The sequence below is a fragment of the Falco biarmicus genome, chromosome 4 (genome assembly GCF_023638135.1).
Source record: "Falco biarmicus isolate bFalBia1 chromosome 4, bFalBia1.pri, whole genome shotgun sequence".
NCBI classification, from domain to species: Eukaryota; Metazoa; Chordata; class Aves; order Falconiformes; family Falconidae; genus Falco; species Falco biarmicus.
In genome coordinates, this window is record NC_079291.1 from 96,810,798 (window position 1) to 96,824,948 (window position 14,151).

General features: G+C 40.1%; 1 protein-coding gene across 6 annotated transcripts in view; it reads right to left on the minus strand.

Moving 5' to 3' along the window:
• ATXN7 (ataxin 7) overlaps nt 1–14,151 on the minus strand; it is an 89,650-nt gene that overhangs the window by 26,177 nt on the left and 49,322 nt on the right. For 4 of the 6 annotated variants that reach the window (XM_056338601.1, XM_056338599.1, XM_056338603.1 and 1 more), the window contains one exon: nt 13,669–13,773. The exons of 1 other annotated variant lie outside the window; for it this stretch is intronic. In XM_056338601.1, coding sequence (XP_056194576.1) covers nt 13,669–13,773 — 105 coding nt within the window. Of the gene's footprint in view, nt 1–12,266; nt 12,289–13,668; nt 13,774–14,151 lie in introns of those variants that run through there. One more of the 6 variants, XM_056338605.1, reaches the window with a different exon arrangement.

Below are 14,151 nucleotides of genomic sequence, written 5' to 3' on the forward strand. Positions count from 1 at the left end.
GGTAATACTTTGTGCAGATACATACACCTGTGCAATCTGCTTGCTTCCAGGGAACGAGGCTGAAGTGATGAGACCCCTGCTCTAACATCAGAAGGACAGTGCAGGCAGGGCTGGAGACAGAGAAGTAGTTTAATATGAATCGCTGTACAGAACCTAATGTCCAGGTCTTTGGTGTTGCAAGATCATCCAAGAACGTCAACTTGAATTGTGTTGAAAACATTGCAATGCAAGGAAGTTTGCTTCTTACTACCCAAGACAACGTAAAGAATGATATCAACTCCCTCCTTTCTTCATGTTCTCGCTGAACACATGTAACATGAGAAGTTATTTATATAATTTGTGATCTTATCACTATACACGCACATACAGTAGCTCCCTAATATCAGTAAGTATTGCAGAATGTTAAGAAACGCCAAAAAAAAAGAAAAATCATTCTATAACCTGAAGTGTTCTACACATCTTGCATTGCCAGAAAAATTATTTTTAAGATTGGCTAGAGAATTTTTAGTGTTTTACTTACATTGTATTTTCTTGCCTGGTTTTTGTGAAGCTAGAGATAAATACAGCTCTACCACGTCTCCTTCCACTTGTCTACATTTTAGTGTTCTGTATTTAGAAATCAGGTTGATTTGAAGAAAACCAAAGAGCTGGATTTGAGATGGTGTACCCTCTCACCCTCCTGCTGAGGCAGGTCCTAAAGATGCTAGGTTTATCATTACCATTAAAATCACCATTCAGACAGCAAAGGTAGGACCTCTTAGTGCTCTCATGGAAGGCAGACAGGAAGAGCATCACTGGTCAGTTATCACGTGTACAATCCAGCCTGTGACATGCCTATGTCTTATTAAACTGGCATGCAAAACAACGAAAAAAACCAACCAAACCAAAAAAAACCAGCAAAACATGACATGAAACCTGAAGCTATGTATGTGCGCAGAGCAGCAGGTGTTGCAACGGAAGGAAAAGCAATGGCAAAACACACACGACAAAGCCATGGATGACCCAGCTTCATTATCTGCACTGCACATGAAACAACTCATTTATCCTTTCTCAAAATTCAGCAATCTCAGGCACCAATTTCACAATCACTTTAAGCTGGCTGGTGCAAGCTAATACTGCCACAGCAAAGAGGATTCCTGCCCTCTCCCCCAATCCTGACCGCTCAGTTCGAGCCTTCGCACCATCTGCTCTCTCCGTAACAAAGAGCAAACCCATCCGTTCAAAGACCTGACAGTCTCACAAACCAAAAGCCTCCATGTGCCAAAGCTAGCAATTAACAGAGCGAGGCCTAGGAAGAATTAAAGTGTGACTTGATCCCAGGGAACGGGCTGGAGGCCTAAGAAGCAACTGGGGATGACAAAGATCTGGGGTGTAAGCTGCAGGAATGATTACCTGGCCAGATCCTACAAGTTTTGAGGGGTACATAAAAAATTCAGACATGCAAGGAATTTCATCTGATTGATATCAACACTGCATAAGCTACGCTTGCTTACACTGCAGCCTGTTTATGTTTACATTTAGTACTGTCTAAAATGATTTTGTTATAAATATTTTGCTTTAAAGAGATTGTTTGGTTACTGGCTACTATTATTGTTCTTCCTGGAAGGAAGTGAATGATGGGCCTTGAGCCAACACCAAACTTCTTAAAGTTGATCAATCGAGAACTCCAGTGTGGTCACTTGGAAAATCGACTTTGCTGCTTGCTATAGGGGGTGGATAGGACGAACCCTGCCATATGATATGTGACACCAGGAAACCAGCCTTAGCGAAAGGAGTGGCAAAAATCATATAAAAATAAGTGCTACTGACTTATATTTAAAGCCTTGTATGCCTTTTTTTTTCCCCCCAAAGATGGAAATAAGTGCTCCAAAGTACCATCATGAATGAAATTTCCAGAACCTTGAGAACCACGGGACAATGCATTTTGAAATCAGTGGATTTTTCTCTCTAGCAGCTGCAACTTTGGAGTGTGCCTTACGTGCTACAGAAAACACAAATATATCGGGTAAGATTTCTGGTTTTGGTGTTTTCTTTTCAAGTGGGCATGCTTAGAAGTTCCTCAGCTTTCAGAAAAGTGGTGTGACTCCAAAATAAAATGGATGACAGAGTACAAAAGAACAACTTGACAGGCTTGTTGGTGCACAATCAAGTGACAGCAGTTTATGCCTTAGTTTCAACTCCACTTATACAACATGTTTGTTTATACCATAATATAAAATATAACTGCTACCCATACAGCACATGAATACACACAGTGAAGACTTCTGTACAGACTTATGCCATTTTCAGAGGCTAAAACCAGAAAGAGACATTTAGTACATCAGATTTCAAGCGTACAGTCACAGCTATTGTGGACCACTGCCACCTGGACAACTGGGACAGGGCAGAGGAAATAGCAAGCGGCCCAGGAGCTCATCAGGGCTTTCAGCTCGTCCTAACTATCTGCCAAGCCTCCAGCTTCCCTGGGTACATCACAGAAGGTGATGAGTATGGTCCCAACAGTCAGTACCCACCCTCATTCTGAACACTGATCGATCCTACGGAGAGTTGGACTGAGAAAGGAACTGGTCAGTACCAAATCTAGAGTGATGCTAGCTGTCATTCTCAATCTCAACAAGCAAGATGTTAGCATCAAGCCTTGCAATAGGACGCAGATATGTAAGTTTATGTAATTTCTAGAGCTATCAAAGCAGTCACAGATATTTTTAGAAGCTGGCTGGTGGATACCTTTGTGACCCACATGATGACCTTTGGTCAAAGAGTACATGGCACTATGATGGGGAGGGGACTGAACTGTGGCAGCCTAAAAACTTTTCCTTTGACCTTAGAAGCCAGGAGAGGGCCAACATGGCATGCTTCCAGGGATATACATGGTTACGTGTGGCTTGTCAGAGGCTGCAAGCCAAAATGAAACTGAAGAAAATGAGTGCTAGCTAGCCCCATGCCAATGATGAGAAGGGCCAGAGCCTTACAGAGTACTGTAAGGCTTCTCATTACGATCTAGAAAAGTGAAAGAAAATTACTTCACTAAGTCCACCCCAACGCAGCAGAACACCAAAATGTTTAGCCTCTGAACTCAAATGAAGACTTCAGCCATGCACTAACAAAGGAGACACAGCCATTTATCCTCTTAGCAAGGAGAGGAGCCAAGGATGCCATGTGAATATCTACAGACAATAATGAATAGCTCTTAAAACTACCAAAGTATATCACACAAAACTTCTGATCAGCTCAAATCCAGCTCTACAAATAATCCACAAACATCTAAAAGTTTCAGGCTTCAAGGTGGAAGGGCTCACAGAAAGGGGTACACCTTCTACCTAACCCACAGAATTAACCACACCACGCTGCAGAAACCAGGGCTTTTCCCACTGCCAGACACGACAAACAGGTTCTTTGCAGCCAGTGGGGTCATACATAGAGGACACGGCACAATACAGCTTCTGCCTGGCAGAGGAATAAAATCCTATGGAGCAGAAACAGAAGAAGGTGATCTGGCTAAAAGAGAAGGCTTCCTTTCGAAAAGCTACTCTATACAGAACTGTGAGTTAAAGATCTTCTAACAACCTTGCCACACAACGAGGGAAAACTCAAGTTATGTAGGAACTGCTTCAACTCTCCAGGAGTCTGGTCTAATTGCATCCTTTACAAAGAAGTGTAAAAAGTGAGAGTTTCATACCAACATGGGCAACTCATTATCTGAGAAACAGAGAACAGAAAAGAGGACAAGAATCTCTTGATGATGGCCCTTCTTTCTCTAATAAAACCTGGGGAAACAAAATGTAATTGCAAGCTTTATGGCCAGCACTGTGCTCAGACATTGCAGAATTAGTATGATGCAGCAGAATAGGCAAAGTTTATCAGGAGTTTACGTATTAGACACACTGATGGCTTTTTCTCCTACATTGTTTTGCTGTTGCTGGAAGGATTAGCCTGTTGTCCTGCTGCACGAACTGCAGGAACATCAACATAAATTACAGAGTAAAAATATTGACATTCTGTACAAGGCACTGTATCATGTTTTTGTTTCATCAATAGCAGATAATAGGGTTTGGGAGTATTTTGGCTGTTACAGCCCGAGATAGCTAATGATGGCCTATTTAGTCAATAATAGTACCACAGATTCATGTAAAATTTCATACCCTATTTATTTCTTTGTTGTTATATTCTACATTTTATAAATATATTTGTAATTGTTCTTAAGTTTCACATTGTTATGGAGCTCTCACAGAGATGGGTACTGCAAGAGCTAATCTAAGACTGCCATTGAGAAATTGTTTGCATCTTTGTTACAAGTAGACAGAACACAACATCTGAATGGACTTCAAGGCCATCTACATTACATGAATATAAACATTTAGTGTTAAACTGAATTAAGTGTAGTAAGTAGCTTAAAAAGTTGGCATTAATTGTGTTCTTTTGAAAGTGAACGTCAGCCTGCAATTTTTTAACTTATTACATAAAGCATGTCGCTACTGATTGCTATTCCTCAATAAACTTACAGATTTCATGGTATACAAAGTGTTATACACTCCCTCTTCTGGTAATATCTTAAAAACACAGTTTCTAGACTTTATGTGTATCACATGTCAGATTTCAAGCACATTGCCCGGAAGAAAAAAACCCAGCAAAGCAGCATCATGTCAATACCTGCAAGTTTGTTTTTAAAAAGCCAGCAAACTGGTGATCAAAATGAGTAAATAAGTAACAGGTGAAAAGTACTTGACATAATGCCTAAGTCAATGAAGTAGCAGCTACTTTGTAGCTGTGCCTAAAACCAAAATGTTACTGATTTCTTTAGTTTGGTAAGAATAATAGTCTCAAGTTTTCCCCAAAAGTGTGACTCTCACACACACACCTGGTTACCATTTGCTGCAGATAAGAGCCGAGCTTTCAGAATGCTGCCCACTTTTCCTGAGGCAGCAGATTAAGAATTCCTACAAAACACTGCTTTTACATAGGTCCAGCATGGGTAACTTCCATCTAGTACTCCATCTCCTTTTCTCCCCACTTGTAGAGAACTGGTAGGCATTCCTCTCACTGGAAAAGCTGCTGAAAGACACATGTATATCCTACTCTCCAAAAAAATACTAGAATACAGAAAATGAGAATTTAAAAATAAACTTGTCCATCAGGAAACAGTAAAAGCAATGTACAAGAAAACAAACATATCCATCTCTTGATGGACCAGGAGAGATGTCAAGTAGGACATACTGTTGTTCCCTCTGCCACCCAACAAAATGTGCAAAATCCAAGAATACCACGACGTTACACAAACCACGCTAATAACATTGCTGCCAAAACATTAAGAGGAAAAACTAGTGAAAAAGCTTTTCTTTGTTTTGCTCTGCTTAAACCTCTTCTTTCTTCCACTTTTCCCCCTCAATACACACTAATAAAACCAGCACTGTACCTCCTTCATCCTCCCTCCTGCAAGGTCATTTTCTCCGACCTTCCTTATTTAGCTTCCTCCTTATTGTCTTCATTTTTTTTTTTTATATGTATTTTACTTCAGTTCTTTGTTTTGTATTTCCCTTTTTAGCTATTCCCCCATGTCCTCTCTTTCCCCTCCTCCGACACACACACACCCAGACTGCAAACCACTTAATTCTAGCTGTGCTGAACCAGCCCTGCCAAAGCTGCCGTCCTCCTGCCCGTGCTAGCTGGGCACTGCTGCCCCAGCCAGGTGCCACACAGCTCTGTGCTGCGAGCAGTGGTAACTTGGCCAAAAAATTAATGTAATTGATGGTTACTGATGAGATTTCTTATCTGACCTTTGTAGCTGTGCTTGCAGAGAAAAAGAGACTATGTGCAAATCCTCTCTCTTCCAAATGCAGCAGTTGTTTGAGAGCTGGCTGGTGGGATGAGAGGGTACAGTCTGTGCAACTTGAAACTATGTGCTTCCATAAAAAAAAAAAAAAAAAAAAAAAGGCAAAAAACCCAACCCAAACTATTTTCTTCGTGACAGTTCAATACTGGACATTGTTTTGCAAGCTTCCCAGAACACTTCTCCCCGGAATCATGAAGTGCTGTGGCGTTCATCTGAGGTTTGCAGTTCTTGGAATAATCCACACAATTCGTAAGAACACATACTTCTCTCCCCCAAATAAATGAGGAAGTCCTTATAAATAATTGATCTGCGTGTGGTTAGGTATTGAAATTGAACTACTTCTAACCCCACCCTCCACCACCAAGTTCACATCACGATGGCTCTGACACACTCCCAGCTCTCCTCCACAATAGCATAAATCCTGCCCTTTTTTCACTCCAATTCAGGCTTCTTCCACCTCTCCGGCTCTTAAACAGGTTGCAGCTTCATTCTTCTGCACTCAGCTCAGGGCTGCACGCCAAGCCCTGCGTGCCCACGGCCTGCCCTAGCAATGCGTGCCACCTCCTCTGGCTAGGCTCCAGCCTGAAGGAGTGGCTTAGGCATTAGAAAGAGCCCTTTTAGCTGGGAAGGAAACCTTCCAAGGATGTGGAACACATAAGCTGATGCAGAACGGCCTTCCCTGAACTTGCAGAAAATCTGAAACAGTGGTTATGAGAGCTGTGTTCTGCTCCACGTACCGTTTCATCGTTCAGAATGAGTTCTGAATGATGAAACTTAATATTGACTTTTAGATCTGTGAACTCTCTCGCTGTCAGTAATTTTTAATTGTAGACCTGATTCAACTGTCCCAGCTGGCTTCTTCCGAAGTGAAGCTGTAGTCAAACACACTCAACAGCTACTTTTTATTAGAACTACTTGTTCTCTCCAGATCTTACTCCAATCTATTGATCAACATACTTTCTCCCTCTTGCTGAACAACTGTTTCTGTAAGTGACAGTGAATGTGGCACTGCTTTCTCTTTTTCCCCAGAGACAAATATCTTTGTCTTTCTTCCTTTCCACTTGTTCTTCCCTTGTCAATGTTTACCTTGAAAAGGGAGCAGTCAGTCCTAGTTTCCAAATACCTAGCAACGAGATCACTACAAAGGAGCAGTTTTCATGGAACCCTTGTATAATTTTGTTATGTTAGACTTGGTTTAAATTATCATTTTAGTAAGAATAGAATAATAAAATAAAAATTCACTCTTCAGCCAGTAAGAAGCCATAAGCATTTCTGCATGTAGGTCTTCTGCTATGGCAGAACAGCATGAAATTCGATTCATGCAAACCAAGGGTAAGAAAAGCCAAAAGCACACCCAAAGCACTTCAAGTTTATAGTGTTGTGGCACACACAGCGCTGCAGAGGTAGAATAACGTGAGTTACATGGCAAGCAGTAAACTGAACAATGAATTTCTTTAAATCTGAAGCTGAACAGCACCTTTTTTGTTAGCCGATACCTAAAACTGCTTCAAGTCTTCTACCAGAGCTTGACAAATCCACATACCCACAAAAACAGGAGGAAGTTTTACTACAAAACTGCCATCAGCTTCTCAGACAGACTCCCTATGCTTTCATGTAATAAACAAAGACCACAGCCATTACGCTTACAGAAATACCCTTCCGCACATGAACCATCTGTGATGTCACAGTTAACCACAGCACCTAACTTCACTGCTCCTTAAAATCTACATGGCACATTCGGTATTCAGCTTTGGGGTACACATTTCAAAGCCTGAAATATATTTACAGAGTTTCTTTCCAGGTGGTAATACTTTATTATTTAATGATGCATCATTTAAAAATAACTAAATAAACAGCCAAAACTTTTTTTTTTTTTTTTCTCTGAAATTAATCCTGTGCTGACCTCTGAGCCCATTTCCTTCTGGGAATACGCCAAGATGATTCTTGCAAAAGCTACAGAATTTCACAAATCTCTGCCAAGAAATTAAACTAGTTGTTTCTGGACCCAGAGACTAAGATCCCACTGCTGGAATCTGGACTGTATGAACTACTGTGAGAGGACTGTGTATTTAAACAGAAGCTGCTGAAGCTGCCAACGATAATTTGTTAAATCATATACATTAACTCAAGCCATAATATGCCAAATGCCACCTGTGCACGTTTGGCAATATGCTTGGCAGATTACTTCAGCACATCTGTGACACACCACATAATATTCAAGTTTTATTTTGGTTATTAGACTACTAGAGAAGATTACTGATACCCAAGAAAATTCTTACGATTTATATAAAATGTTTTCACCTGCTTTAAAAAGACATTAGCGAACGGTGGACACTTAATTACTGAAACAAATTGTTTGCTGCCAAAAGTATGCAGGCCATAAAGAAGGCTTATCCCTCCAAAACGTGGATGAGCTGAGACTATCTTCTAGGAGGAAGAACCCCACCCTCAAAAAACCCCTCAAATACACCGACCCCCCACCCCACAAAAACCACCCCCAACCAAGCAACAAATCCTTAGGTCCCAATGGCTTTGGAACAAGATTCAGTACATTCTTTTCTTATCTGCTTGAAATGCTGCCTTGTGCAGGCACTTTATCTTTGACTTTGTAATCCATTCTAAACACCCTATTCTATTCTAAACAAGCAACATCAGTGCAACTTCTGATGTCAGACTTTTCAGAACAACTAGCTGCCACCAAATTTGAGGTAACAGAAAGAGGGTAGGACAAATTTCTATTCAATTCGTATTAAGTCAGAAGAACTGAAATATGTGGTTCTGCAGGGACTTTAATACTTAAATTACATATGATATAAAATCCGAAATACAACATCATATTGGCAGGGATAGTTAACACATCATTTTTCCAAATTAAAATCACAAGCATCACACCTTCTCTCCAAATCCAAGCACTGAACACCACCACCAAAAAACCCTTACGACAAGCCAAAGTAGCAAACCTAACTAAAGGTGGGTGTGCGAACTGGCTGAGGAAGGAGGGAGTACAGTTATACAATTAGACAAAGGAGATTCATGAGAGACCCTTACACTGACTTGCAGGATGGCCCCAAGTAAGTACTGCAAATGAACATTTCAGAGGACCTGCCCTCTGAGTCTCTCCAGGTTGAGTATAAGGTTGTGTGATGACATTCTCTGTTCCAATCTCACAACCTCCTAGAAGTCACAAAAGGTGGGCAAATCTGTATTATTGCCCTGTTTCCGAATCCTACGCTTCAGGTTTAAACATGCACTGATGGGAAACTGAAGTGTGCGATTCCCCACCAGCTCACACAGCAGCAGCAAGCAGAGCTCACAGTAGTTACTCACCTTTGCCACTGCATGCCAAACCCAGGGAAGTTAATCAAAACACTAGACATAGCTTTTTAATGACTCAACAGCCCAACACACCATCATCATCTCTTTCCAACATGTATATTAATGGTTTTCACAATCACTACATGACTCAGACACTCGCAGTTTAAGCTTTACAGGTAGCCTTCATTATTACCGCTGAGAGTTTATCTCTGCTTTGTATTTACAGTAACCAAGGTGCAGAGGAAACAAACTCCTCTGCAAAAAAACTAGGAAAAATTCGAAGGAAGAAACCTCGCATCTGTACACCGATGCTGCTGCCACACTGCTGAGCCATCTCCTCTCTCTGACCCACAAAGCAGCCCAGACAGTGCAGAGAAGCAGCCCTCCTCAGACAGGAGGCCGATAACCCACAGGGAGATGCGATAAGCCCATGGGATGGCTGAAATACCAATGAAAGGTCACATGGGCCAAAAACCACATCACTTCAGGGTTTCCACGAACAAGCTGAAACAACTGTCAACAATGGCTTCCTCAAAGAGCAACCTTTCGGTGCAGCATGAGAACCATACCTAGCACGGTTTTGTGGGAAGGAGAGAGAGGAAATAAAAGGACACAGGCACATCCCGCTCTCTTGAGGAACGTGACAGTTAGCAATTTGACAGACAGCAAAGTCATTTTTCTGTAACAATTTATATATTAAGAGAGGAAACTGCAGGGACTTAAGAAATATACCTGATTTAAATACAGAGGGAGAGTCTGTGGCACGAAGTTGGAGAGGCTGGCACACAATCATCCAGTGTAAAGAAATACTACAGGCCAGAGAAAAATACTGTGTTTTCTCAGAACGGGTCACTGTGATAAGCAGTCTCAGGTGCTCCACCCACAAGACTGAATGCCTGAACATTTTACCTTTTTTCTGTCTTTCACCTCTGAATTGATCTTGAGCCATCCAAGGAAAACACTGATACCATGCAAGCATAATCACTCAAAAAGCATCACCAAGAATACTAGCAATAAGAGACTTAAACCCTCTGTTCTGTCAGATCTCAGCTGCTCCATTTGTGGGGCTGGACAAGCAGTTTGTCTTGCAACAATTCCTCCTTGGCTGACTAGCCTGCTCTTGCCCCACCAGATCCCTGCCATCACTGCCACCCTAGGCCAAGTGGGTAAAGCCATTTGAGTGTTCTGACAGTCAGCTGCTGCACACAAGCTAGAAGGAATACCACAAGCAGATTTCAGATATCTCATTATACTGGATTGTTTTTAAAAACTAACCTACACGTGGTGTTCTGCATACCAAATATGTCACCGAATTTTAGAAATCAGCAGTAGTATATACATCAACAGTTAAGAATACATTTTTAAAATGGCAATTCACACTCCAAATGCACGCTTAGATTGCCTCAGAAAGCTGTATTTAATTTTGAATTAGTATCCCTTCTAGACAAACGCATGAAATATAAAAGTATCAGTCCCACGCAAAAATCTGTGATTTGTATCAATGAAGTATTTTACTAAAAAGGTCAGATATTCTGATAAATAAGGTTACATTGAAATTATTTCTGACTACTTGTAGTCCAGGAAAAAAAGCCAGCATATGTCCTGCAATGCCCTTTCAGCCTACCTAGTTAAGTAGTTTATCACAAGTATGCTTTGGAAGAAATTAATTAGCTCACATTAGGTTTAGCTAATAGTTTGTTTAGCCTTCCTTTGACAAAAGTGACATTTTAAAAGAGTATATTCTAATACTAGAGAAAATAAAATCCCACATGACAAGTTTCAAAGAACACCAAGTACAAGCAACACATACCACCAGAAGCTGTAGAATATGTTAAGAAATTAATATTTCTTTGGTAACAATTAAAAATAACAGATCCTAAGAACATCACAAAAAGGTACAGCTTCACTGATGCACTGCAATTTTTCAGAACTTGTTCAAGTAACTTCTCCTGTATCAATCCCTGAAATAATGCCACAAATAAAAGATGTAATGCTGGGCAAACTGATTGTGATGAATCCAAAGAGTGTTTTACTTTCTTGTTATCACGATAGCATACTTTTTGTTTTAAAAGAACTATATGTTTTGAAGACTTCAGCAATTTCCTTCTCCTGAAGTACACAGTGTTAAAAAGCCCCCACCATTGCCTGGTAATCAATCACCTGCCATATTTATCAGCTTTCACATTCAGTTTGCTAAAACGAGGGACAACTGTATTAGGATTTCAAGAATGTGAAGGCTGATAAAAAGCAGTGAGAGCTAGTGCTACATAAAATCACCAAGTCAGCCTTCTTACCTTTCTGAGGCTATTAGTTTGGCGAACTAAGGTCCTTTTAATGACATTCACCCCACCCAAGCCTGTTTTTCTCATCAGAATGACCCCGCCTGCTTCCTCTGCACGCTGCAGCCCTTGCTGAGCGTCCTCATTGTTCAGAATGGGCTTAAGAAATACTAAGAATAACCTCGTCATTTCCATCCCCTCCATCTACATCTTTCTCAAAATATGAATCTGTCACTAATGTAAGGTTTACATTTGAGAAAGTTTCATGTTTAGAGATCACGCTCCTACAACGTGATGCAGAATAGGAACATTATTTTAGTTTGGCTTTTTGTTGTTTTTTTTTTTAACATAATTTTCCATACCTTCATTTTGTGCTTCCCCCTTCACTCTGCCCATTTTAAATTGCAAGCACTGCTTACAGAAGAGTTTGAATTGACTTCACATAACACATTTAACACTGGTACAAGCAGCATTACAACACCCCGTGTTTTCATGTCCATGGTCAAAAGGCAATGGTGTACCTATTCAGTTCTTGAACTACTTCTTCAATCTGTCCATAAGGCTGTCATGCCAACAACTACACTACTGGATTCTACAGTACATATACCTGTTTGCCAGACAGTATTTGGAGATCACCTGCACACTTCAGAAAGACAACCCAAAGCGTCTGCAGATATCCATAGCTCTCCATCACTGCCAACCTGAACCACTTCCATATTACTGACCTCAAGATGGAAGATTCAATATGCCAACACTCAGAACTGGGTACCATCCAGTCCTCCCCCATAAATTTATTTTTAACTGTCAGAATCAATTTGATGTGATATTTTAGAAGGACTTACTGTACATCCCAAACTGATGTTCAGTGACAGGTGAGGAATCACACTGGCAAGGGGTGGACTTGTTCCTGGCTGATACAAGGTCTTACAACAACCAGAGTAAGAAATGCTGATACCCTTTTCTTCTGGCTCCATACAGCTCTGGAGTCCACAAAATGTAGGGTTGTTTTTTTTTTTTAAAAAAAATCATTAGTACTGCCATCCACAGCATAACTAATAAGAATTATGTCACAAAACCTATTCAGATTCTCCTGCAAGTCACACTCTGACAGAACTGCAGAGTCCAGCCGCAAGGGTAGGGGTATAATCCATAAGGCATTGTAACACAAAAACAAACAAGCAAGATCTGGAAAGGATAAGAAGTTCACACTCTGCGCAGCATAGGAAGACCCTTTCCCAGTCTCAAGAAAGCAGCAGAAGCAAGTGTATCTTTTCTTGCCAAAGGGCTGGATTATTTAAGATGCAAGAAAAGTTATCCCTTGTTTTCAACACTGGAAGAGGCTTCCCTGCCCATATCCAGCATCTCCTATGCTTTTAAACACTGAGGCAATCAGTAGATGCACTGGCCTAGAAAAAACACGTACAGATAGGCACACACAGGAGGAAGGAGGAGGAGTTCAGAAAATGCTCTGTCCATCTCCTTTTATTAGCACTCAGTCAGAAAACATCTCCTGAATTTCTCAAGAAACAAAAGGCTGAATACCAAAAAACTCCTATCCAAATATTGGCATGAAATTGTTTGAAGTTAATTTCTAGTCTTGAGAGGAGTGTGAAAAAAAGAACTGCCAACCTCCCCCGGGGTTAGGTTTGTAGGAAGTAACTGAGCACATGAACTTGCACAGCACTTCGCATTTTCTCAGTCCTCTATAAACACTGGCTAACACCAACCAACACAACAAGAGCTTCCTAGCATAGTTTATATACAAAACCATTTGACCAGTAAAACAAACATAAATTGATACTTCTGAAAATAAATAAGCTTACTGGCCATTGGAAACATACTATGTTTTACAACAAAATCTGTAAGTTTAGCTTTTAGCTCCAGTCCACAGTTCACACTGTAACAGAACCTGTGTAAAAATAATTTGTATAAATATACAAGAAATGACATACACAGACACAAACACACTACACATACTGTCTGTGAAATACACTATATATATATATGTCATTTCAAATTTGAACCGTATGTATGCAGCACTTCAAAAAGGCATAAAAAATTAAAAGGAACAAGATCTTGACATAACTGCATTACAATGTATATAAAATGATTAAACACAGGTTATGTTCTTTGACATTATTTATAATGTAATGATCTATGCACCATCAATTTAAAAAAAAAAATTGCCAGGCTTAATCCTGATTTAACCTCACCCTTAATTATTAAAAATAGTTAAGCACTTACCATAATGTGATTGAAATGCCTGTGGTTTTACGACCTGATTACAGTGGTTACACATCACCAAATAGAAATCATCATGAGCCGGGCAAAGACCAAATATTGGCATATCTAAAAACAAAAAGACAAAATGGCATCTCTCAGCTGCTGACAATTATTGAAAAACAGTTTAATTACAGAGCCATGACACTAGTGTTGAATCATAATTTTAATACATTTGTATCAAATTTGAAAATGAGGAAAAACAGCATATAATGCAATAGATAATTTTGTGCTGTAGCATTACAAAAGCAAAAATCTTCCTACAAAGATAAATGCAAAATGAGCGATTACTTGTAGAAAACATCTATTAGAAAACTGATTTAGGACTGATTATCTTACACCAGATGCAAGAATGTAATAAAAAAACTGACTTCAAATGACAAACACAATGTAAGAGGGATGTTTTATGTATTCTGAAAGGGGGGTGGATTTTATTCCTATTTCATT